At 32.9% G+C, this 25,793-nt stretch overlaps 1 protein-coding gene across 1 annotated transcript; it reads left to right on the top strand.

Annotated features, from left to right (window-relative positions):
* The first annotated feature begins 326 nt into the window (after nt 1-326).
* LOC142356248 (uncharacterized) lies at nt 327-12,850 on the top strand. The gene is made up of 4 exons (XM_075408192.1): nt 327-336; nt 6,223-6,264; nt 9,826-9,984; nt 12,506-12,850. The coding sequence occupies exons 3-4, from the start codon at nt 9,870-9,872 to the stop codon at nt 12,679-12,681; spliced, it is 291 nt and encodes a 96-aa protein (XP_075264307.1). The 5' UTR covers nt 327-336; nt 6,223-6,264; nt 9,826-9,869; the 3' UTR covers nt 12,682-12,850.
* The last annotated feature ends 12,943 nt before the right edge of the window (nt 12,851-25,793 follow it).

Below are 25,793 nucleotides of genomic sequence, written 5' to 3'. Positions count from 1 at the left end.
TAAAATTAGTAAAAAAATATTTTTAAAAATTGATTTGTAACAGTACATTTAAGACTGAACAACAAAAGAGAGTTGGAGTTTGGCTATTTTTCTCATTTTTTCTCATTCTGTTGGACACCATAGACCAGCGTCTTCTTTAAAATTGGTTGAATTGTGAACGTTCTAGCGGTTCTAAACTCTAAACAAATTGAACCTATTTCTAACATATTGTTATAATTACAATTGTATGGAAAAATCAGTTGTACGACCACTATTCAAGCATTTGTCTATATAGAAACAGAAGTATGTTCTCAGTCAACAGATGTTCGTTAATTTTTACAGTCAACCGCAGAAAGGGTAAGTAGAACTTGTCGGTGTTGTGACTCAATTTTGTGACACCTGTTCAAATGTTATCGTGAAATGTCTGCATCAAAGCTGCGTCATTAGTGTACTTAAACTAAATTGGAAATGGATTTACGATTTCCAATCAGAAAACGCCACCAAGATCCAACAAACTGTCAATTGAAACAGTTTTAATTGTGAATAAGTAAAAAAAAATATAAAAGTGCTTGTCTGATTTTTTAAAAAGAAATTTGTATTTTTTTGCTGGCCTAAATAATTTTTGTCATACAAAAATTTTACAAAAAACAATCGTGAAATACATTGGAAACAATTACGTATAAGTAAATTAATTTGTTTTGATATTTTTAAATTGAAATTATTTGCTAGCTCAATTAGATATCTGCTCTTCTTTAGATCTTAAACATAGTTGACATACTGATTTTTGTCCGGGAAAATTGATAAACAGCCATTGCTTGAACAAAGCACATTTTTGTGGATTTTCCTATTTCGATCAGACAACGAAATTTGGGACGTGAAGGGCTGCACACAAACTCAAACGCGCATAGTTAGATAAATTTGATTAATAGTTTAGAAATCGAACATCCATTAAACTTCCTTAGATTGAGAACACTTAAAACACGCAAATTCAATTATACCTCCCAGTTTACACCTAAGATTATAAAGACCATACTTCTCCAAAAGTTGGCATTAAAATACCCAAAATGCCCAATAAAAGACTTGAGATTCACCCAAATGAACAATGGAGTTTTGCTTACGCTAATATTCCGACGTTGCATTTTATCACGATCTAGCATTTGACGTTGGATTTTAGCGTTGATCAAATTTTTTCCGTGCTGTTATTTTATTTGATCCAAAATATCAGGGTCGAATCTGTCTCGGATCAAAAAATGGAATTACATAACCTGCACCGAGCTATTTTAAAATCATGGGTAGAGACGAAGCATCTTCATCAGTCTTTTTGTTTTCGTTACCATGCCGTTCTCAAGTCCACTCTTTTCTATAACGTTACAAGGAGGCTCGGTATTATGCGTTTGCCCAAAAGGTTCCAAACCCGCCCATCCACATTTTTGATTTAATTGTCTACCAAAGGACGAAAAGAAAAGAAATTTTGAAAAATTCATAATATTGTTTAGAAATAATTGGTGTATGAAAAAAAAAGTTGCTTCCAACTAAAATCACTTAGTAAAGCAAGCAATGCCACAAGAGTGCCAACGAGAATTGCCATTATTAAGACTACGCAAAAAGAAAAACAAAAAATCAAATAACAACAAACATTATTCGCATCAAAAGCTCAAGGTCACAACTGATTTTAACCAAATTGAAATTGAAAAATACCTAATAACAAAGTTTAAAGAGGCTCAAATAAAAGCTAAACTAAACAAAATATTTTGTAAAGTTTCAGAAAAATCATGGGCCTAGTCCTTAATGAGACTCGAAAACAACTAGACAAAAAAGAACAAAACGAAAAAGTTATACAAAACGCCTATATTTTTTAAAACATAAAAATTCAAATAATTGAAACCATAAAAAATCAACCTAAATTTTTCAATACGTTTATATCCATTCAAAATTCCATATGAAAACTTTGAGACCATTCATTATCCAGATAATGTCAGATGTCTACACAAATAAACGACGAATACACACCAAAAAAACTTTAATGAACTTTGCAAGAAAACAATGTTGAAGCCGTTAAAACCAGAACTCATAATCCATTCCTCAAAAAAGTTGAACTCAATTCTGCAATTCTTAAACTCCAATAATTTGATATGTTAGCTCCGAATAATAGGACTAATTTTCAAATGGACAAAAAAAAACGAACAAAAAGGAGCAAAAATTGAAAACAAATCAGTAGTATTTATGGAAAACAATTGGTTTCAAAATCATAAAAACACTAGCTATCAACTGAAGTCAATAATTAAGTTCGTTGGTTTTCCAAAGGAAGCCTTTCGAGCAGTCAGTACTCAGAATTTTCACGCATCGACCAAAAGAACAAAAAACCCGGTCCAAAATTTAAAAAAAAAATGAGAAAAACCGGCGTTAAAAACGTTAAGACAACAAGCAATGCTCTAAAAGCAGTAGAAAAATTCAATTTTGTTTCTCTTTAGCACCAATAATGTTAATTGCGATCTGTAATTAATAGGACCAGAGTTAAAAAATAGTTCTATGTTTCTTTCAAACCAATTGATTTCAAAGTCAAGAAACAATATAACTGTTATCTTTTACGGGCGAGTGCCTTTTTTACATGGAAAGCAGATAGGACCTGCAGTTGTCCGATATTTTTTTCATAAAAGTACTGCGCGAACGAAAAATGAAAAAAAAACGATAAATTTCTCTAGGATACGTTGTGAATGCCGTTAAAACTATAATCTATTTTAAAACAATGATTTGCTCTATTGTGCCTTCTTTTCCAACAGCAAAATTGAAACATCTGAACTGTCAAAAATTGACAAGACAAAAAAGTCAGAGATGGGAAAGTGACCGAAAGTTGATTTTTTGGAATTTGTGTTGTATGAAAGCCCAAAAAACATTAACTAAAACGTAAAATGGCATTAAATCTTAATCTTTAATCAATTAGACAGAAAATTCGTCTTTGCCTACAATAGAAAGGCGACCCGCATTTTCTTATTTTTACCTGAAAATTGGAGAAAAAAGAGAAAAAAACGAAGCTCAAAAGGTTTCACGGAAAGTTGTTAGAAAATCAGTTGAATATATCGTTGGCAAGCCTTGATTTGAGTTGCTCTGTTCTGTATTTAATATTTTCGAATTTAAAAAAGCAAAAAAATGAAAATATTTTTGAACAAAACAGCAACTGATTACAATCCAATTTATTTTTAGACTGAAGAAAAACACCGGTGAATACAAAACCAGCATTGCTGTTGCTCTTCGTTCATTAGGAAGGCGTATTTGTTCCTATGATTACGGATATGGGTAATCAGACAAAAAGGTCAATATATGAAATATAAATTATGCATTCTGAATACCTAACGAGTTAGATTAGCAAGAAAACCGCAAAACTGAAATTCGATACCACAAGCAAAAATAACCCTATATGGAGTAAGCGAGGATTGTGTTAGCATTTTTCATGTGTGCAGGTTTAGCAAAATTAATCAAAGTGGAGTAAACAAACTTATTATCTGCCATTTTTGATGACAAAGGCTGATTTTAATAAACTTGAGCAAAAAATTTATCCCACTAATTGAATCAAACAGCTCAGTAACACTCATCTATCTTTAGAGATGACACGAACAACACTATCGTTTTCAATTTTAAAATATTGTTGAGCGGAAGTTTCAAGAAATTGCGTAACAATACACAATTTTTCAAAATTAACAACATAAGTCAGTCTGTCAATTGGTCACAAATCATATAACCTCGATACCTCAAGAACTTCGTGGCAGAAACGAACTTTTTTTTATATATTTTTAAAAAACTATTTGACATCAAATGAAAAATTTCAGCCGAAAAGACAATTTGCCTCAAAAGTTTAAAAAATCCAAACAATCAAATAAAATTAAACAAAAAATAAACATTTTTGGACGCTCTTGAAGCTCTAATCCTGAAGGACAAATTTATTTTACTTAAGCATTTGAATCAACCCAGCCAAAGCCTTTAAGGGGGTTTTTATTGCCCACTAAAAATAAAAAGACTCCAGTTTCATAGAAATTGAAAAATTTTAAAAAAGAACGCAAAATTCATTGAAAGTTGTTAATTTTCAAAATATTAAATTGTTGAAACCTTATTTTGTTTCTCGAATCTTCCCGGTAACCCATCTGCAACAACATAAAAAGTTTCATTGGTCCCAGAATACAAATACCGCTTAAAATGACAATCGTTTCAAAATTTTTTAGACAATTTGTAATTTTGATGAAATGTTGCTAAATTTTGTGATTTTAATATCTTATTAGCCATTTCATCTCCCCCAGAAACTATCCGCTCACTCATAAGACAGCCTAACTTTCTCTGACCCATAAAAATTGATAAAGTTTCTATGATAATACTTTTCAGTCAAATCGAAAAAGGTTTATGGTTTTACCAGAATGGTTAGTGAAATGAGAACGTTGAACACCTTCAATTGCCCTAGCAATTGATTATCAAACTTTAGATTAAATTTCGTGGTCCTTGGGACTGGAAAAACTAAAAAAACGACAAAATTACAATTGATAAACTATATAGTAACCTACTACCAAACAAGAAAACTTTTGAAAAGTAAGTATGTCTTGCAAAAAAACCTCCAACAATTATGAAAAAAGTGAATTTAAGAGTGATATAGCAGAAAATTCATAAAAAAACAAACAATCAAAAAGTCTTAGAAATGGCCTTTTAACCTTGAATTAAGGTCTTCCTCCCAGCTCTACTACTTAAAACACTTGAAAGTCTAATAAAGCTTGCTATGGCCCTATAATTGAAGCCCACTGAGCATTAACTGCAGAGAAACATCTTGAAGAGAAAAATATAGCCAGAAAACTCCTGCATCCACGCAAATTAAAAATTAACTTACACATAGCTGTCCAGCAACTGATAAAATCGCTATCTCCGCTATACCATTCGTTTTGAAACAGCAAACGGTTGAAACAGATTATCTAAGAAAAAACAAATTTTGGAACCTTTTATAGGAAATTGTTCCTAAGTTGCGACTCCACAGGCCACAAGAATTTTGTATAAAAGATTGTGTTGCATAAAATAATTGCGTTAAACAAATTACTATCAAAAGATGGGATGAACATGACCGCCGATTCACTTCGAAAAACAGAAAAAATTGAGCAGAAAGAAAATTAAATTAAGAAATCTTAAAAATCTGTTAGCTTTGTGAAGACATTCTATAGAAATTGCGAAGTCCCAACAATATTCTCAACAAAACCTTAAAACTTGAGCAAGTTCTAAAAACTACAAAGATCTGATGAAAAGCTTTTTTTTATTTCCTGAAAATAGGTCTCATCTGAAAATAAACTGATGATTTTTAATTGTTTCCGCTTAAAATTAATAACCCTACTAATAAGTCAAAGTAAACAAGTGAACGCGACCAAATTTTTCTGAAAGGCACTAAAAACGAAAAGACAAGGCAAAAAAGTTTCAATATAAGAAAAAAATAGGCGACTTTTTTTAAATTAATTTGTTCAATTTTCTTCAGTTAAAGCGAATTTGACTGCCGAAATCAAAAGGCTACGAATACCATCTCAAAAGGTAATATTAAATGAAAAAAATTACCTCAAAAGAGTACGAAAACCATTTAAAAAATCTTTAAACACGCAAATTCACAGAAGTAGCTCATGATTGCAAATAAAACCCTAATATATTTTTGAGATGTCTAGAAAAGCTTCCAAAACTAAAGTAACTTGTTAATATGGTTAAGAAAAACCAGTTACCCAAAAAAACTAACGGAAAAACTGAATCCTGTTTTAAATACACTCCAAAAAGTTATCGATAAAAAAAGACTATCCGCCAATACTCATCTTCGAGTTGCAAAAAAAAGACAGAGCACCAATAAAATCCATTTCTTGGATTGTAAAAAAACGATTTGAGTATGTAGTTCATCCCCCACTAAAGTGGGTCGGAAGAATCAGCGGTTATGCTCCTTCCTTCAACCAATCCCACCAATCCTGAAATATCTTAAGAAACGCATGAAGAACTGAACAAAAGCAAGTTAAAACTATAATATCCGGTATTATGACAAAGATACCCAGTTAGGACAATTGATTCAATTAAGAGTTCCTTTCTTCATATGTTTTTCTTTGGCAATTCTGTTACTCGCAATTTTAGTCAAATTTGATCCCCGTCTATTAGGCATTTTGGGTTTGTTCATAAGAGAGTTTTGAAATTCGGTTCAGGCACTTTATAAGAAACAGATTTGCAATTCGACTTCTTCCGGTTCCTTTCCAGAAAACGTCAGCAGCAGCACTGCAGAACCAGAATCAACTACCGGTAAATTTGTCCACCACTTTGAAGTTCTCTATCAGATTGATCTCTGATTAGTAAGCTTCTTCTTATCCACACGAAAAAAAATTAGTTCCAAAAAATTTGCAGTGAAATGCATAATTCCTCGGACAGCGCTGGACAGCGCAACAATGAGAGACCGCACTGTTCTCTGATCAGAGACGGTTTAATAAGACGAACATCTGATTGGAATTTGTTCCAAACTCACAACGCCCAAGACTAGAATTGATATCGAAACAATGATCCCGTCAGATTGAGTTTCCCTCAGGGAAACCAGGTCGATTTTGATTGGAAAAAATTTAAGGTATTCATAGATTTTCGAATGTTACAATAAAATTACAACTATGTCTTTGAATTAACAAACAAGATAAACGTTTATGCAGCACTTTATCAAAAGTGTTTGAAGAGAGATAGTGAACTTTTTTGAACACAATTTTTGGGTGCTTAATTTATGCATGCTAATTAATTCAGAAAATGGTTTATATGTTTGAGCAAAAAAAAACAAGATTCGGCCATTTTGGATACCAATGATTGCAATGAGTCGCTAGTCTCTAAAATTAATGAAGCAATCAAAATTATAGCACAGTGCATTTGAAGCATGCGTAGTTTTGGGATAAATAAAAAGTTAATTGCATTAAACTTTTTAAAATTGTATTCTTGAAAATTTTTTTCTTATTTGTCCTTGATGATCAGCTAAGAGCAGAAATATTGCTTGCGAAGTATAAAGATAATGGGTGAAAATATTGCTTTTCATTCCATACGTCCTGCATTCCCACTTGATGCTTTTGGTTTTAAAAAATGTTTTCTGATCAGAGAGCAATCAATTAGAAAAATGTGATGTACGAAACTTGGGGTAATTGGGTTTTACTTCGAAAACAATGAACCCATCAGATTGAGCTTAACTTAGAAACCGCATATAAATTTTGAAATTGACTCCATATGTCTTGCATTTTAACTTGCTTCATGAATATATTCTTTAGCCTACTGTTGACCATTTTTTTTTCTGGTTGTCCATTAATATTTTTTTGGTATTTGGTACATGTTTTTCTTGAAAAAACTCGGCCATGACAACATTTTGAAATAAAAATGTTGAAATTCATAGTTCCATGCAGGTCAGATTAATATTTTTAAATTAATTAAAAACATAGAATCGTTTTGAATATGATGTTATTCTGTTGCCGGCGCACAAAGTTCGATTTTTTTACTCAATCTTTTTTAAGGTCAAAAGCCAGTTTTATGTAAGAATGACTCTCAAAATGTTCGGTTTTCTTACAAGGTAAATTATTCGTCTTTGAAGGTCATTTTTCGGGATAAAAATGCAAGGATTCATAATCAATCAAGAATTACATAAAGGTATTGATGAAAAACATTTATAAGCACAATAAGTTTCCCTGAAACAGCAAATTGCCTTGATTACGAAACCTCCAATCTAAAAGTCTTTCAATCGCAAATAAGGTAAAAAATACTCACAACATAATTTGATGAATGACAACTCAGTACGTAACGACTATCCTCTGAACTTGGGTCTATTATATTTATCTGCTTCTAAATTGTTCATCTGAAATTTCAACAACGATAATAGGGCTTTACAGCATTTCAACTCAAATTTTTTATATTAAATGAACTTTTTTTTAAATTTATTTATATTACTTAAATTTTTTCTGGAGTTTTTTGGTAACTATCATCAGGATACACACATAAACAAACAATGGCATAGTCCGCTTTAGGAAAAGTTGAAAGGTTTAAAATACAAAACTAAGAGTAAAATAATCTCATACCCTTTTATTTAATTTTTTCGAAATTCAATTTGATATAGTCAATTTACAGCGCCATAGAAAAACATGGTTTTTTATTTAATAATAATTATTAATGCAATTTTATTATACTCCAATTTTATATTTTATGAGTAAAATTTCACGTAGTTCAATTTAGAAAGCATTTGCAAAGAATGAAAACCTTAAGAAATTATAATATACTGTTTCTTTTAAAATTTTTGATAGATTTTTTTGACCTAAAAATAAAAATTTTAGCGGTTGTTTTTTATACTATTTCATTGCTTCTTCTTATTTCACAAGAGTTCAATTTGCCTTTTGAGTTTCAAATTTTTTGCACATTGGAAAAATTTTTGAGGTCTTTTTGTATTTTTTTATTTGGGGAGACATACGTTTTGAATTTAAAATCAAATCGTTTTGCGTAATCCTACAAAAAAATTGGCAATGTAAAACTTAGCAGAAACTTAAAAGCGTTTCGATACATTTAGAAATTTTTTTCCGTACTCCAAAGTTTCCAAAAGATTATCAAGTTGCTGTTATATGGAATTTTTTTGCGTTGTGAGATAGAACGTTGTCTTTCAAGCAGTTCTCAGATTCTTCCAATTTTATTTTTTTTTTGTAATTCTTTCCTTCATTTGACTATTAATGTTCCTGTACCAGGAATTCTGATTTTTTCCTACTGTCATTTACTTGTATCTTATTTTTCCGTTTTTACGTTTTCCCAACTAATTGCTTCGCATCGATCAAAAATTTGAAAAACAAAACTGAATGTTTGTTTTTTTCTCAAGTTGCTTTTGGTCCATTTGTGGCTCAGTTTTTTTTAAATTTTTTCCATAAGATCTAACGATTGAATATTTTTAATGCCTATTTTACCAAATTTGTGCATAAATCCCTGGGGGACATTGACTAATTTTCAAATAAATAGCATGTTCTTTTCGTCAAAACTATGTACTTCTATCACGTAGAATTGTCATTATAGAAACCGTTGCTGCACCACGAAAAAACTTTGACCTGTTTTCTGTGAAAACTTCATCCATGGAAATAAATTTTATTAGCTACAAGGTTTTTATAATTTCACTCGAAACAGAATGATTTCCGTGACATATTTCCGTGTCAAATAATTTTTATTAAGATTACAACACCTAGTTATCCGCGTCGGGCGGAATGGGCGGAATAAGCCTACAAAACTGCAAAAATGAGCAGGAGCGAAATCAGTTTTATCCGCTGAATCGACTCATTTAGCTTAACTTAACATAACGTCTTTGCCGATTGCCTTACAATTTGCTCTCATTTCCCTCATCAAAATCCACTCCTTCCACTCATTTTACAATCTTTTGGTTATCATTGATCGCGTTCCGCTTTTGAGTGGAAAACGAACGTCATCCTCAAATTGAACATTTGGAAAATGAATTGAAAGTAGAAATTATTTCAAAAAATTTCACTGATTTTGTGATTTTGAAGTAACGCAATTTGTCTTTCATATTTTTGATAAAAAAAACTTTTGTTTTCATTAGTTTATTCTTTTATCATTGAGCTCAAAGTCTGAGTTGGCCGCGCAATTTTAGGTGTTGGATAATGAAAACAAAAATTGTTTTTGTGAAAAATGTGATGGAAAAGAATTGCAACACTTTGAAATCACTAAATCATTGGAGTTAGTTTTACGCTCTGTTTAGAAAGAAATTATTTTTGTGAAAGCTGGTACAAATTAGTAAATTTAGACGCAATATACTCTGTCGATCTGTAGAAAACAGTATTTTACTAGAAGTTTGTTTTTTAGCAGATAGCACCAAACAGAAATATCGGGGCATTGGTAAACGTGAAATGGACAGGATTGGGCTCTATGAACCCAATTTTGCCCCATATGCATACATGAAAAGACTCAAGATGCCTCTTGTCTACAAACGACTCAAGTTCTTTGGCCCTCAAAACGATCCAGGTTTTTCGTGCGCTGAACAAAAACGAACTCTAAGCTAACTCAACATTTAAACCACTTGTGATCAGCGAACTCTTAAGTTTTTGTGACCCAAAAATTCTGGATGCTGACTAGATTTTGCATTATAAATTTTTGATTGAATTTTGCGTTAAGAAAAATAATAAATGAATTTGCGTGTTTTCAGAACCAAATTCAAATCAATTCTTAGCTTAATAGCTCAGATTAAAAAGCTTAGATTACGTCTATATTTAAAAGCGATAGTGATCTCTTATCAAGTTAGTTAGCCGAGGTAGTCAATTGTAGCTACAAGTGCCACTTATGCAAGTTTAGATTTGAATTTGGTTTTGCCGTCGTTGATTGCAATATTATATAACAAAAAGTTCGTAAGAAGGCAGTCTGACGCCCATAATAAAATGTGCACGAATTTTACAAAATTGATTTTGGGGGTCACGAAAAAAGTATTAGCTGAAATGGGTGATGGGTCATTTTGGGGGTCACGAAAAAATTTCTAGATGAAATGGGTGATGGGTGAATGCTGGGTGATTGTGGGTAGTTTATAGGTGGAAAATTTGTGATGTTCTTACAGCTTTAGAAAAATTGTTAAATGTGAAATAGTAGCACGATGATCAAATATTATATGAAAAATAGTATTAGCTTTGCGATGAAATATTTTTATGCTGCCACACGATATTTTGCAAAAAAAAACGAAAAACATATTTATCCAAAAGGATGAAAATCAACTTTTGAAATGACAACCACGTGATATTGAGCGAAAAAAATTAAACAGAGATTTAGATCAAAAAAATTTTTAAATAATGATATTGTGTTAATTATTGAAAGCTTTTTGGGCGTTGGAACCCATCTGAAAAAATTTATAGTTGCTGACAATTACTTTTTTAATATGCAAAATCAGTTTCAGAAGAATCTTTCTTACTATGAAGCAAGTTCAAATGTAAATCAAATCAGTTGTTGCAAATCTGAAATCTCATCGTAAGCACGTGTTTTTAAAAGTAAGGTGTAGATTTCAGGCAATTTTGTCTATTAAATTAAAATTTTTTGACGGAGAATTTCAAAATAAGAATTGATAATTTTTACTAAAATCTTCGAAGGGTTCATATTTGATTATTGCTTGATATTGATAAAATATTACAAGGTAAAAAAAGACTTGTTCTTTCTGTTCACTAGCTCATAGCAAACATTTAGCAGGAAACAGTTGTTCAACCATAATGCAGATTATTTTTCTGTGGCAAATAACAAGAAACTATGAGGAAAATTGTATTGAAAAATTTTTTTTATATTAGGCTTGTTATTAAGAACTTTTTAAAACACGGTTTTAAGTTTAAAGCGATTCGTATTGTTTGGTTTGAGTTTTAAAATCTGGTTTGAGTTTTTTAAAATTTAATTTCAAAAAAATGTTTTTGAGTATTTTATACATTTTTTTCAGAGATATTGAACCAAAAACTCAGAGATATTGAACCAAAGATAACTAAAGGCTTTGGAATAGTGAAATAAACAGATAAAGTATTCGATATGTTTTGTAAATTAAAAGTAAACAAAAAGAGCATTCTCAACTTGAGAAAAAATTGCACGAATTCCTTGCTAATGAGTTTACTGGTATTCTTTCAGTGTAAAATTTTCCCGTAGAAACCTGAAAACCTGGATTATTTGTTTGTGGCGTAATTATTTTTTTGGGTAAAAAAATTGACTGAAAAGAATAAATGTTCGCAGGAAATTAGTTCATCAAAACTTCAATTTATGCAATGGGATTGCAAATAAATCTCTCTTTTTTGATATACGCAATTGTCATTTTTCTTTGTTTTGCTTTTATTGTAAACGGTGGTGAAATTTTACGAAAAAATTGTAAGAGCAGAAATTTTAATTAGGCAATATTTTCCAGAAAATATCGATCTTGAACGTCTTGAGGTCATTTATACTTGAAATATGATCATTGAAACACACCAATTAAACATCATTGATCTGGTAATGCCCATAAAATGCAATGTTTTCTTTTCTGTTGTAATTTTCCTGTTTTTCGTGCCAGCAACTACCATAGTCATTTCTCTTCCGCTTGAGACACTTGAAAACAGGCCTTCATGGCCTAATATTGATCTCCCAGAGTGGTATTGATTTTGTTTTGATTTAAATATACATAATTAAGATATTTTTTTTCTATTGACGTCTGGAAACAATTTATTATTATTGTTATTTCTAGAGCACATGTACACACTGGGTTCATGTAAATCAAACTCTATAGGTTGACAACCAGCTTAAACTCGAAAACAAAACAGAAAAATACAAGGAACTCGATGTAAAGTGCAGATTATGGTGATGTACTTTGTGCGTAATTGTTTTGTGGTTTTTCCCGTCCATATTGGTGTTATACTTGCGTGTGCTCTCAAATTTGAATATGGGGAATTTTTGTTTTTAGTTCTCGTCTATAGCCTAATCGTAAATGGACTTAACAGCAGTGATCTTCCTCAATGATATGATCACTATAATTGACGTGCTTGCGTCTTGTGTTTAGAAGATTTCGAGGACAAAAGAATGTACAGAGGTATCGGAAAGAGAGAAGATGACAGTCTGTTCGTACCCTACGAACCCAATCTTTCAGAGTACGAACCTGCTAAACGTCTCAAGATGCCTCTCGTGTATAAACGACTCAAGATCTTTGGCGCCCAAACCGAACCCAGATTTTTGTGAACCAGAAAAACGATTTGGGAACGCATTGAGTTTACGTTAATTAAATACCTTAAAATATAATAATGGAATAATTTTAAGTATCTTACGACTGGTGGCCATTTCTTCAATTTGTGTGCAACGATGAAGATTTAATTAACCGATTATAAATTGAATATAATCTTAGAACTGCCCGTTTTCTGATAACTTTTTTGTAATAGAATATCCAAAGGTTTCCAAAACATTGCAACAACAATATTTGATTACAATTCTTTTTTCATCAATTTAAATGCCCTTTTTGTACGACCGATAACAAAAACAACATCATCTTTTGAAGTCTTTTAGACTTCATTTTTTTTCTGCTAAAAAGTAATTATTAAACTAAGCTGAGTCACTAAATTCGAGGTTTTCAGGTCACGTGGACGTTTTGTTCAGACTTCTACACTTCCTGTCACACTTTTTTAAAAAAGCAAGCCGCTCTAAAAGTTTACAACCCACAGCTGAACCTTACAAGTTAATTGAAAAAAATGCTTGAATATTTGGAGTATGAAGGGAGATTGAATTCCACACTTCTCTTGTTTTTCATAGTAAACGCAATTTTCGATCATTTGTCATAATGTGCCTGAAAAACAGCAAAGTTGTGTATAAATAAGTTAAAATATAGTTCTGGGATTTCTTCGGCGATTCGAGCTCAGCCTCGGTCGCTAACGCCGTTGGCTCTAAGTTCCGCTAATTATGCTTTCCCGAACTATGTTATAACATCAACAGAGATTCTATATTGATCCGCGCAAGAATTGATAACTTCGCTCAACAAAATGTCACAAGTCGACATAGAACGAACATTTAGACGACTTTTCCCTGAAGGAGGGTATAACAGAAAGGCAATCTGTCAAAAAAATGCAGCATTTTAAAAGATTTTTGAATTGAAAATCGGTTTGGTTTAACGTTTTTTTCATCTCGCTTTATTTCCAAAACCAAACTACAAGAGGAGAAAGGTATGGATATTTTAGAGGTTATAATGTCTTTGAAAATTATTTTCACATTGGATTTCAATCGTTTTTACATGTTTTAAGAAAAACCACTCAATCCTGGTTCTTTTCTTTTATATTTATATAACGGTATAAGTAATGTTCGATAAATTGTTATTAGGATAGCGCTTGAAGAGTTATTTTAGTTTAACTTAAAATATACATGTAATTTAATTTCATTCAACCGACAATAGAAGTTTTTCTTTTGTTTTTGACTTCCTGTTCTAGATCGGATAGTGATAAGTTCCCAAAGTGCAAACCATTAAGTAACGAAATTCAGCTATAAATTAGTACCTATTGCATTTTTAGAACCATTGTTGATAGTTCTCTATTTAAGAACTAAGCACCAAGCGAAGTTTCCTAAACGTGTTTATTTTGATAAAAAACAACAAACAAAATGATTCCATAACACAATAAGCAGGCTCGGTAATGTGCGGTCGCAAATATTGTTCCGACCTCGTTCATACACATTCTCGATTTAATTGACTACCAATTGAGGGATAAAAAAACATTGGAAAACGTACATATCTGTCAAGAAAACACTAATAGAATAAATAATGTCAAGTTGGAGGGCCGACGAAACTTGTTAAAAGGACTACCAAAAAAAAGTATAATAAAAATTAAATAACACCACTTTTAACAAAAAAAAAACTTGATGTGTATCTTAAAAAATATGAACAAAATCAAACTTGCAACGGATAAAAAGTAAACCAAAACAAATTGACCTATGCTTCACTTGAAAAAACTAGAACCTGTTCTCAATGCATCTGGGTAACAGGTCGACAAACAAAATCACAGAGACGAAGTAAGTTGCAGCACCTCAGAAAGCCAATTGCGCTTTTAATAAGGAGACTAAGACTACAAAATAACAAAAAATACAGGCCGAAGCCGAAACTTCGCAAACTGTGTTACGACACCACAGTAATGAATGCAATTAAAAGATGTTATCAGTAAGAAATTTGGTTTAACATTTGTTGCTCATTTGAACATCAACGGCTCTGCCTTATAAAAGGATACGTCTTTGAGAAGCCAGTGAGACGCATCATTATGAAGCCCTAAGAGACCTTAGATACCTATTAAAAGCATTATCTAGGTTCAATTAAAACTCCAAAAGAGGAATTTTACAAAAAAAATAGTCAAAACTCTAAAAACCATGAGCTTAAGTCTGAAACCAACATAAAGGTTTGTTAGGCTTTATTTTTTTTTAAATAGTATCTGTCAATAAATGAACTAAGGTTTGAAATTCTTGTCAGTAAAACCAATGACACTATTGTTAACAACTATAGCATATTTCAGCAAAATTGACAAAAATGTGGACAAAAATTACGGAAAATTTTAACAAAAGCGACGTAATTCGGCCGAAACCTCGCAAAACTTTACATCTTGCTAACTCGCTGTTCGACTGGGTAACAGGTCGACAAACAAAATCACAGAGACGAAGTAAGTTGCAGCACCTCAGAAAACCAATTGCGCCTTTTATTAAGAGACTAAGTTATAAGACTACGAAATAACAAAAAATACAGACTGAAGCTGAAAATTCGCAAACTATGTTACGAAACCACAGTAATGAAGGTACTATATCAATAAGATGTTATCTCCAAGAAATTTGTTTTATCAATGGCTGCTCATTTGAACATCAACCGTTGTTCCTTATAAAAAGATTACGTAGAAATGGAAACCAAATAAACCAAAATATCAAAAATTACGAAAACTCGAAAATTTCTGAATTTTACTGCTCGAAGCCATCAATCAGAAGATATAATCAACAGAGAAAAAAATTAATCAAACGAAATGGTTGACACGGCTTAATAATGCGGTTGAGTTATGCGGATGACGGAAATGAGAGCAAAAGGAAAAAACAATTCATTTCGTTTTTGTAAAATTTTTCTTTTTGTTAAAAAAATTTCATTTTAAAGTCATTAAAACAGTTAGCTATGAACCGAAATTTTTGAAGAGGTTCAATTATACGTCATTGGGAAGCAAGTGGGACCCATCATTATGAAGCCATAAGAGACCTTAGATTCCTACTGAAAGCATTGTCTAGGTACAATTAAATCTCCAAAAGAGGCATTTAACAAAAAAAAACCCTAAAAAGCATGAGCTTAACTCTGAAACCAACATAAAGGTTTGTTAGGCTTTATTTTTTTTAAATAGTATCTGTCAATAAATGAGCTAAGATTTGAAATTCTTGTCAGTAAAACCAATGACACTAAGGTTAACAACCATAGCATATTTCAGCAAAACTGAAAAAAAGGGGACAAAAATTACGGAACAATTGAAAAAAAGCAACGTTATTAGGCCGAATGTTCACAAAACTTTACATCTCGATAACTCCCTGTTAAAAACGAAATGCAACAAATCTTTTAAATTTCATATTCTACGTTTGACGGATTTTCTAATGATACCACTCACAACTTTTTACGATGATTAAATGGATCGGCCATAATTGACTGAAGAAAAAATCCCATTTGAGTATACAGTTTCGCCACCTACTAAATTGGGTCGGAACAACTAATTGTCTTTTGTTGGTTCTAACGTTGAGCGATATTGGAGTTCCCAATATTAAGCAGTTTTATTTAGTGCTTATGCTGACAGATGTGATAATAAAACATACGCATTACCAAATAAGTCTAAAATGGGGTAATAGAATTTATTTAGAGATTCACCTTACAATACATGTTGACACATGTTGAAAAATTCCCGAGGCAATGTAGCACCAAGATGGAAGATTAGAAGTATCCCAACCATTGTCAGAACATGAAACTATTGGATGCCTGGCTTTCAAAATTGAACGACGAGGAATAACAGAACTGAAGTCCAGGAATTGATACTGGATATCAACTTTTTTTCTTTTTTCGGATTGCGAACATGTAAAATCAGAAATTATGTTCAGATGGTTAAATTTTTACATCTTCGCCGATAAATTGATTTTATTTAATCTAAGTTAATCTGTAAAGATAATTCTTTATTTCAATAACCTTGCTGTTTAGCAACCCTTGTTACATTCCCATTGTTGTACTTGTGCCAATAACAAAAATATTTGAAATCAAAATGAACTCGGAGTTCATTTTTCCCAAAGATTAGCAGCTGATGAACAGGAAATTTTTTTTATTATCAATTTTTTTCATCAATTTGTCTTTAATGTCAGGGCAGCGAATTTTTCACAATTAAGCTGAAACTGGTACATTTAATTTTTGTCTTTTAGAGATAAGTTAATTGCAAAAAAATAAATTTTCTAAGACATTCAGCTAACTTTATATGGGGGGGGGGGGAATTGGCAGAGGAAGTTGAAGAAAATGCCAAAATTTTTCGCAGAGGAAGTTGAAGAAAATGCCAAAAGTTTTCTATAGAAAATGCCAAAATTTTTCTGTGGCAGAAAAAACTACTGTGAGTAAACACTTACATTTTCTTTTCTCAGCTATGTTTCGAACAATATTTTGTTTATTATTCGTCTGACCAAAATTTAACCTAACATTTTTAAGAGCGAAATTTTCGTTTAACTAGACTAAGATTTTAAAAATATAATTGAAAAGCAAAATTTATCTCTTTCAAAATATAAAAAAAAATGTTTATTATCATCGTGAAATCGAATGTTTCCCTTTGATTATGTAACTTGTTTTTCATATGAATTGATTTTTGGAATTTTTAATAGGGTTGTAAAATTTGTCTTTGATTGTTGTCGAAGCTGAATGTTCTAGATGTTAAGATTCTAGGCACTCTGTGGAGCTACTTTGATTGAAAAATTGAAACAAATAAACTTTATAATTAAAGATGCTTAAGGAAACAATGATCTCAAGAAAAGCTTTCATTACAAAATTGGGTTTACAGCTTTAACAAATTAACAAGTTTTCTCATTAAAAACAAAACCTAGAAAAATTTTAAGCGTAATTATTGTTCAGTCAGTTTACAAAACAATTGAAACAAACACTTAGGCTGTGCTTAGTTGAATGACAATTTCAGGGACAACACTAGCGGTGAGGCCACCATCGATTTCTTTTGGTTTCTGGTACAAATTTAGGAGAACTTGTTCAGACGGTGTTTCATAAAAGAATGATAAATTGAATCTTATTCATTGAGTGGTTGTACGTATTTATGTAGTCAAGCTTGATAGTGCTATTTTTTTCGAAATTTTTTATGTTAAAAAGGACCGCTAGTTCTAAAGATCAAATGTGTAAACTCATTGCCTATTTATTGCTTCAAAGTGCATTGACGAATGAACCAATTCGTTGTCCCCTGTTGCAGATTGTTATGTGATGCGGACACCGAGGCCTCAAATTAGATCAAAACATAGATTAAAAACAAAACTCACAACAATTTTTTGGATAATTTTTGTTCGTTCAGTTTAAAAACAAATGAAACAAAGCTTTCAAAATACTATAAGGCTGTGATAATTTGAGTGACATTATCAAGGACAACACAAGCGGGGAGGCCAACATCGAATTCTTTTGGTTTCTGAGACAAAATTAGGAGAATACGTTCAGACGGCTTCATTAAAGAATAAATTCGAAAAATTGTTGTGATAAATTCTAATTAATCAAACTGAGTTTATCGAAGAACACTTTAGAAAAAAGCTGAGCTGGCAAAAGTGTTATAGGATTTATTGGAAAATCAATTTCATCAAATTAAGCCCGGGTAGGGTTTTTTGTGTAATTTTGGTCACGAATGCGGTGAATGCGGAGAATTTTTGAAAGAAATGCGGTGATTGTGGTAAATGCGGTGACAACAGATATTTCACCGCAATTCAACGCATTTCTTACAAAAATTCACCGCCAAACCTCGACCCGGGAGACAAAAATCAGAAGCCTCATGAGAAAAAAGATTTTTAAAAAGTCAACCAACAATAAACTCAGATGTCTTGAATGAAGTGGATGCATGTGCTTACTCTTCTGCCGGTTTCTGACTAAGATCAAGCACTAATGAAAAACATCATTTTTCTATATAATTCTGCCCCGAAATCAGTGATATTTCACTGATATTTTTCAAGGCGAAACTTAGTTCCAAGGGCATTAAATTCTGTCAATATTTTCAATAGCAGTTTCTTTGTTCAATACAGATCAGTTGATGTCACGACCTGATATCAGAAAGAGACGTCTACTACAAAATATGATTTTTAAGGAAGCAAATTGAATAAACGTGTAACAGACAACTGCATACAGGACTAAATGGAAAAATTTGATTGCATTCCCTTTATACATATCCGTAGATAATTGGTAACTGCAAAATCAATGGTACTCATCAGCATACACTTTCAAGGGTGCATCAGAGTTGACCATTGCTGCAGTATTTCACATAAGAGCATCCTTTCAAGAAAGAAAAGTCACATCACGATAAATCATCAACAAAAAATGCGTCTATCAATCGATTCAATGTCTAACTTAATGTCTACCCATGTCGAGAATTTTGTTTGTCCTCAATTATGATGCACACCATTTTTGCACACAGGGGGTACGCTGTGCGTTCAAAAAATACACGGTTGAGGATTTTTGTTCAACGAGCAGCATAAACCAGCACGTACTTAACGTCGCGCAACATTAACGCACCAGCTACATTAGGCTGAGCAAGATTAACGCACCTGGTACTTCATATATATATATATATATATATATATATTATATATATATATACAAACATATATATATATATATATATATATATATATATATATATTTACATATATATATATATATATATATATATATATATATATATATATATATGTGTATGTGTGTGTGTATTGTCAGATTTTACTCCCCTAAATTCACACATCCAAAAGATGATAGATTAGGGGGTATTTTTAGGGTCTGTAACGATTTAAGGTAAAGGGGGTAATGAGGAGTAAGGGGAGGATTGTTAGGTTTTTGCTCCAAAATTACAATCTAAAAATGTACGAGTGAAGAGTAATTTCAGGGGGGTAAGACGATGTAAGATTAAGGTGGTGGTAAAATGTTGTTGATCTTTTCTGTTTTTGCCCCCCCCCGTTTAGTGGGTGCATGTTATGCAGACACGCGTGACATATTTTCAAATAAAGATCTATCATGTAATGACATGTGCTCCGTATTTGGGGGAGCATATTTTATAGGGGGGGGGCACAAATGGAAATAGGTCAAATGGTGTAAGAGTGAGGGGTAAAATGTTTAATTCATTTACATGAGATGGCTAGTATTGGACAAGCACCGGTGGTCTGAGGGCTACGGTGCTCTGGCTCAGGGAACAAGACTCAAGGCTGTCACTCTGAGACTATGGAGTTGACACGATGTAAGCGTGGGGCTGCCATGGGGGGTAAAATGATGCAAGAGTAGGGGGTAATTGGAATAAAACGACGCAATTGTAGCGGGTAATTGGGGGTAAAACGACACAACAGTAAGGGGTAATGGGAAGTGGGGGCAAAACGAGGCATGAATGAGCTGGCAATGGATCCATATTCTTGTATCGTTTTACCCTCATTACCCCCCCCCCCTCTTGCTTCGTTTCACCCCCATTATCCCCCTACTTTTGCCTATTTTTACCCCCTTTACCTTAGGTTTTCATCGTTTTACCCCTTTTTAACCCCACCCCTCTTGCATCAGTTTACCCCCCAAAATGACCTTCCTACTGTTACACCATTTTACACCCTCAAATTAACCCCCATTACCATCCACTCTTGCGTCGAATCACCCCCCATTACCCCAAAAAATGATGTAAGAGGGGTTTTTGAGGGCAATTGGTTAAAAACTGCCCTGATTACCCCCTAATTTTATATCTTTTTTGGTGTAAAAATTCGACACGGGAACGTTCAGAGCAATAGTTTGAGTTGTACTACCTACGCATCATCTCCGCAAGGATACCACTAACTGGAAATTGAAGCTGAGGATCGGGCCCTAACCAATAAATAGTAGAGCTTAAAGACCCCACGATTTAGCTCTTTCGTTTCAGCACTAGAGGCTTAATTTAACTACTTGGCCTAAATGGTTGGGACTTCAATATTTGCTTTTTATTTAAAATTTTACACATAAAATTGTTTTTTCTTCTTTCTCTCGGTAAACGTTGTTTGCCAATCTTGCTGTTTGCCAGTCGTTGAGTTGTTGCCAAAACTGATGTGTTCAAACGATTCAGATAACAGGATGCAAAAAAATGATGCAAGAAATCAACTAGAGAATAATTTCTTGCCAAAAAAAAACAGGCAAAAATAATTGTTGCCAGGTTTTTTTTATTTTACAGCAGTAATAACTGACATGGAGTTTTGTTCTTTTCGCCATAGGTATCCTTGACATAGCAATATACTCACAAGATTGCCCTCTTGGCTTATAGTTAATATCAATATTTTTGATAGCATTTTTTTAGAAGTTACAATCAACTCACTAGCAATTCAGTTCAAGATTGAGCTGCAAGAGCAAGAAGAGATAGAAAATAACATCTAGTTGAGCCCATCAGAGCAACCACCTGAAGTGACGTGGTGCAGTATGAATCGGGTGATCCAGATAAAAATTTGGCCCTGATTCCCGGGTCGAGGTTTTTGGGTAAATTTTTGTAAAAAATGTGGTGAATGTGGTGAATTTTTGTAAGAAGTGCGGTGATTGCGGTGAATGCGGTGAAAATAAATATTTCACCGAATTTCTTACAAAAATTCACCGCATTTCTTACAGAAATTCACCGCATCGACTTTTGTGGCAAAATAATCTAAGAAATGCGGTGAAAGCGGTGAATGCGGTGAAAAAAAATAATTCACCACATTTCACAGCATTTCTTACAAAAATTCACCGCATATGAGTTCCAAAGTTTACTCAATCTGATTTAAATTCACAAGAAATTGCAACGCTTTCTTAAATTCAGCAGAATATCAAAGTGACAGTTGGCGCAGTGGACTAAGCAGTGCAAGTCATGCAGGTGGTCAGAGGTTCAAACCCCTGTTGTGACGATTCGTTTCTTGCAAGATTACTCATAACGCGGTGAAAATAAATAATACACCGCGATTCATCGCATTCACCGCAAAAAGATGTAAGAAATACGCGTTAAAAATTATTTTTTTTCACCGCATTTCTTACGAAAATTCACCGCCAAACCTCGACCTGGGTTCGAACTTGTGTAAATTAAAGCAAATTATTGTGAAGTAATTCTAAAAACGCATTCATATTTCAACACTGAAGAACCATTCACAATTTATGGCAACAATTCAACCTTATATAACTGTGCGCCTATGATCAGAAACAAATCTGACCGTTGAGAGAAGACAGTTTTTTTAAAAAAACGCGGGTCAGCGTCTTACCCCTAATACGCCCCTAAATACACATAACGTTTTTCCAAATAAAAATTTCAATTAGCCCCCCCTCTCCAGCAGGTTAAGTATTTAAGGGCCATAAAACCTAGGTGCCCTCCAATCTTGGTAATCAGTCCAAGAAAGTATGATCCAGATCATTTAAACATCGTCTGGAAATGTACCCCTGCCGTTAAATTTCAATTTGAACAGGCAGTTTTTATTATCAGATGGCTGAATCAATTTTTCTTCCAAACTGATGTCTATTCGAAAACTATACAACATGGCATTGAGTACCCAGCGCGACAACCCAAATCATGCAGACCAATTCAACGCAAGAGCGACAATGCCGTTTGCAAGATCTTGAATATATCTTGAGTTGTTTTCCAAGTCAACTGAGTATTTCAAAAGGTGCATATCACACTCAAATTGCAGTCAAATTAACGCGAATTTATAATTGGCTGCCAATAAATTCATAGTTGGGAAAAAACTTCCATTTTTTCAATTTTGTCTCAGACCCACCACAAGGTTTCTCAGATCCTAACAAGATCTTGGCATCATCTGGAATATTTTTGCAGGTTAAAGTGGTTACCATGATGGTTAAATAAAAAAAACATCTGTCAGACAACCAGTAACTCCTTTTTGGTATTTTGTTGAATTTTCGTTGCTGCTTCAAACAAAAACGTTTTTTTTTAAGGAAACCTATTGCTTCTCCACGTACAATACTCCATTTCCTATTCAAATGGCTGCAACATCTAGCCACCGAACCCTTTCTGTTGTGTATTGCTTCCCGTACCGAACTCCAAGTGTAAATCAGTACTGGGCATTGTAAATCTAAGTCTCCCATGTAATATATTTTGCTCGCTTTCTCGCTTGAAGTTTACTTCTTTCAAGCGCAAATTAACGGCGCAAAAAAAACCAACTTTCACCCGTTTTGGTGGTGGAGTAAGTAGAGCAAACGTCTATGTATCAGGAGATCGTGGGTTTGGTCCCCATAAAGTCCTTTATTTTTGCACTTGACCCAAGTCTGACAATTGTACAATCAGACTGAGGCAATTCTGACAAATCAAAAAAGTGACATGAATCAGTCTATGATTCAGTAATGATGAGGAATTGCATTTATACTGGACCAGTACTGAAACGCACTTGGCGTTAGGTACGGGTTCTCTGATTACTTAATTTTGCGTGTCAATATTTTTTCCGGAGCAAATTCAAAAATGTTTTGCCCTGACAAATTTCTCATCTTGTTGTCTCCTCTTGTTGTTTTAAAGTTCAGATAAAATTTCTGTGTGCATCATGCCTGATGTATTGGGATTATGATTCGATTATGTGGTTCTATGATTCCAAACTAGCGCGACAATAGGTGTGGTCCAGACCGTGTAGTCATCGTCACGGAGGGTGCCCTTTCACATTTCACCCACCTCACCTCGGTTAATAATCAATTGTTTTTGGTCACGAAAAACAGCTGTTTTAACAAATTGATCTAATTATGTGCGACTTTGGGAGTTAATTACTCGCTATTGCTATTAATTTGTGCATCAAAAATCTTTTAGATAATATTTACTTTATTTTGGATCTCTAATTTTGGTCTAAAAGCTCTTAGTTTTGCTGCTTGTTGACATGATAAATCGCATAAAATCTGTTGAATTGTTCAAAATAACTTAAACAGAACTTACAAACGTTTTGATAATCTTTGATAAGTTTTTGATATGCCTAACATAGAGTGAAATTTAAAGAGAAAAACCGCTACAGTTCCGACCTGAACATAGAGCGAAAACTATGATACTAATTGAGTTAGTAAAATTACACTATTTTTAAATGTCAAATGTTCACCTAATTTTTTTGCAATACTTACTGAAAAAAAGTTTGTTGGTAAAACTGTCGGTAAAGTTTTTATCTATTAGCTGCTTTGAAACTTTTACTTTCTTCAGTAGTTTATACTGACGTCATACGTGACATCAAAGCGTAGAGAGTGAAAAAATAATTGTTCATGCGCTCAAAGCAATAATACTAATCACAGGAATTTGTAAACATGAATACCACAACAACCGTCACGCAACACGCCCATCATTGATTAGGAAATCCATTTTGCTGAGCAGGAGAAAAATTACAGCTCATTTTCTTCAGCTCATTAATAGTAAGGTAAGTTTTAACTGTTAGAAAATAAGTTTGTCAGGTGAGGTACTTCACAATTGGAAATTTACAAAATAGTAAAGGTCATCTAATTAAGGTAAAAACTGGTTTATCATGGTTGCAGTTTTGGGTAAACAATCATCGTTTTATGGAGAAACTTTATAAAACAGCTCATTAAATTGACTAATGTGCTTCAATTTGAGTTTTTTGGGTCTTTATTTTTGGATCTTTGAACGGGGGAGAGGGGCTATTATTTTGTGTGCGTGTGTGTGTGTGTGTGTGTGTGTGTGTGTGGGGGGGGGGGACCCAGTAGGGGGGGGGGGGGGTAATGGCTTTTTCTTCAAGAGGGGGACATGTTTTGTCATTAGACTACGAAGAATTTGTAGCACTCTTACAGCATCACTGCGTTTGTATATAAACAGCAGGGATAAAAGAGTGTGATAAACTCGCAATATTGTCACGGCAACATTGGGAAAAAGTTATGTAACTGTTCAATGAGAGTTCATTGAAACCACTAACTCACGGTTGTTATCAGCTTCACGAAGTTATTCAACTGCTCGGCCTCGCCTCGCAATATGATAATTTCTCGATGGCAATAAACATTTCCATAGCTTTCGTTTCCACTCCTTTTTACGGGAAAAATAGGGGTGTAATCTTTCTAATCATTTCCAGTTATATTATGCGGTGAAACAATTGTCTCGGATGACATGAGTTTTTTATGACATTGTTATCTGCAGTTTTTTGTGGAAGTTATGAATATAAAAATTTTAGAACAATTCGCCAGCTTTGACGATTTTCTGCTAATTTAGAGCTATATCGGATTAATTAAGGGGATAACAGTGGCTAATCTGTTTTGGGGATAGACAATTTGTAGTGATAAGTAATAGATTTTGGTGATAGAAAACTTTTAACAATCACTGTGACGTTATTAGATTGAATTATTAAAAAATGAACGTCAAATCAAAATAGTAATTTAAAACCAAAATTTTAAATTTCACTGCCAACCTCTGAATTGAGGTATTATTGCCTGTTATTAATCTTTTTTTCATAAAATTTGTGTTTGGTTTTTTAAGTTTTTTTTCTGCTTGGTAGCGGACAGTTAAATATTTGCTGATAAATGGGTTGAAACACCATTTAAGACAAACCTTTTGCACGTTTCCCTTACATGTCTGTTTTGATAGTTTATCTTTTATATTCAGACACTTTTGTTAAATTTTACACACCACATCTGACACTTTTCTTGAAACTCGCAAGCGTTGTTAGAGAATTTATATCTCGCTATCATTACTGAACTTTTGTGTTAATAACTAATTGATAAACATTTTAAAGAATAGAAATATCAGGCGGAAGCATTAATTTGGTTTCCAAAATAACAATTCTTCAAGTAGAATATATGTTAGACATTGATGGTAAGCATGAAAAAAAGGACAGCTTGAAAAAACTTTGTCCAACAGAGGTTCTGGTAATTTTCTGCATATTAAATCACACTGATTTAATAATGAAAAAAATTTAATTAATAAAAAATGACACTTTTTGACAACCCTTCGAAGATTAATGGAAAATAGTCAGAGCGAGAGAGAGAGAGAGAGAGAGAGAGAGAGAGAGAGACAGGGGGATTTAAAAAATTAGCACAACAAAAAACAGTAAACCATATTGAAGAAAAAAACGTTGACAAAAAACTGAAACAAAAGCCACTCGGATGTCTGTGTGAGATAAGGCAGTTCTGACATAAGATTGCATGAAAT

Source organism: Convolutriloba macropyga, unplaced genomic scaffold, assembly GCF_964194025.1.
Source record: "Convolutriloba macropyga unplaced genomic scaffold, txConMacr16.3 SCAFFOLD_2188, whole genome shotgun sequence".
Classification (NCBI taxonomy): domain Eukaryota; kingdom Metazoa; phylum Xenacoelomorpha; order Acoela; family Convolutidae; genus Convolutriloba; species Convolutriloba macropyga.
The sequence above is the reverse complement of the archived record's forward strand: the minus strand, read 5'-3'. Positions and strand labels throughout refer to the sequence as shown.

Coding starts and splice junctions, on each gene's coding strand:
- LOC142356248 (XM_075408192.1), top strand. CDS start 9,870: ATGGACAGGATTGGGCTCTATGAACCCAATTTTGCCCCATATGCATAC. Junction 9,985..12,505: donor TGGCCCTCAAAACGATCCAG/GTTTTTCGTGCG, acceptor TCTTGTGTTTAG/AAGATTTCGAGGACAAAAGA.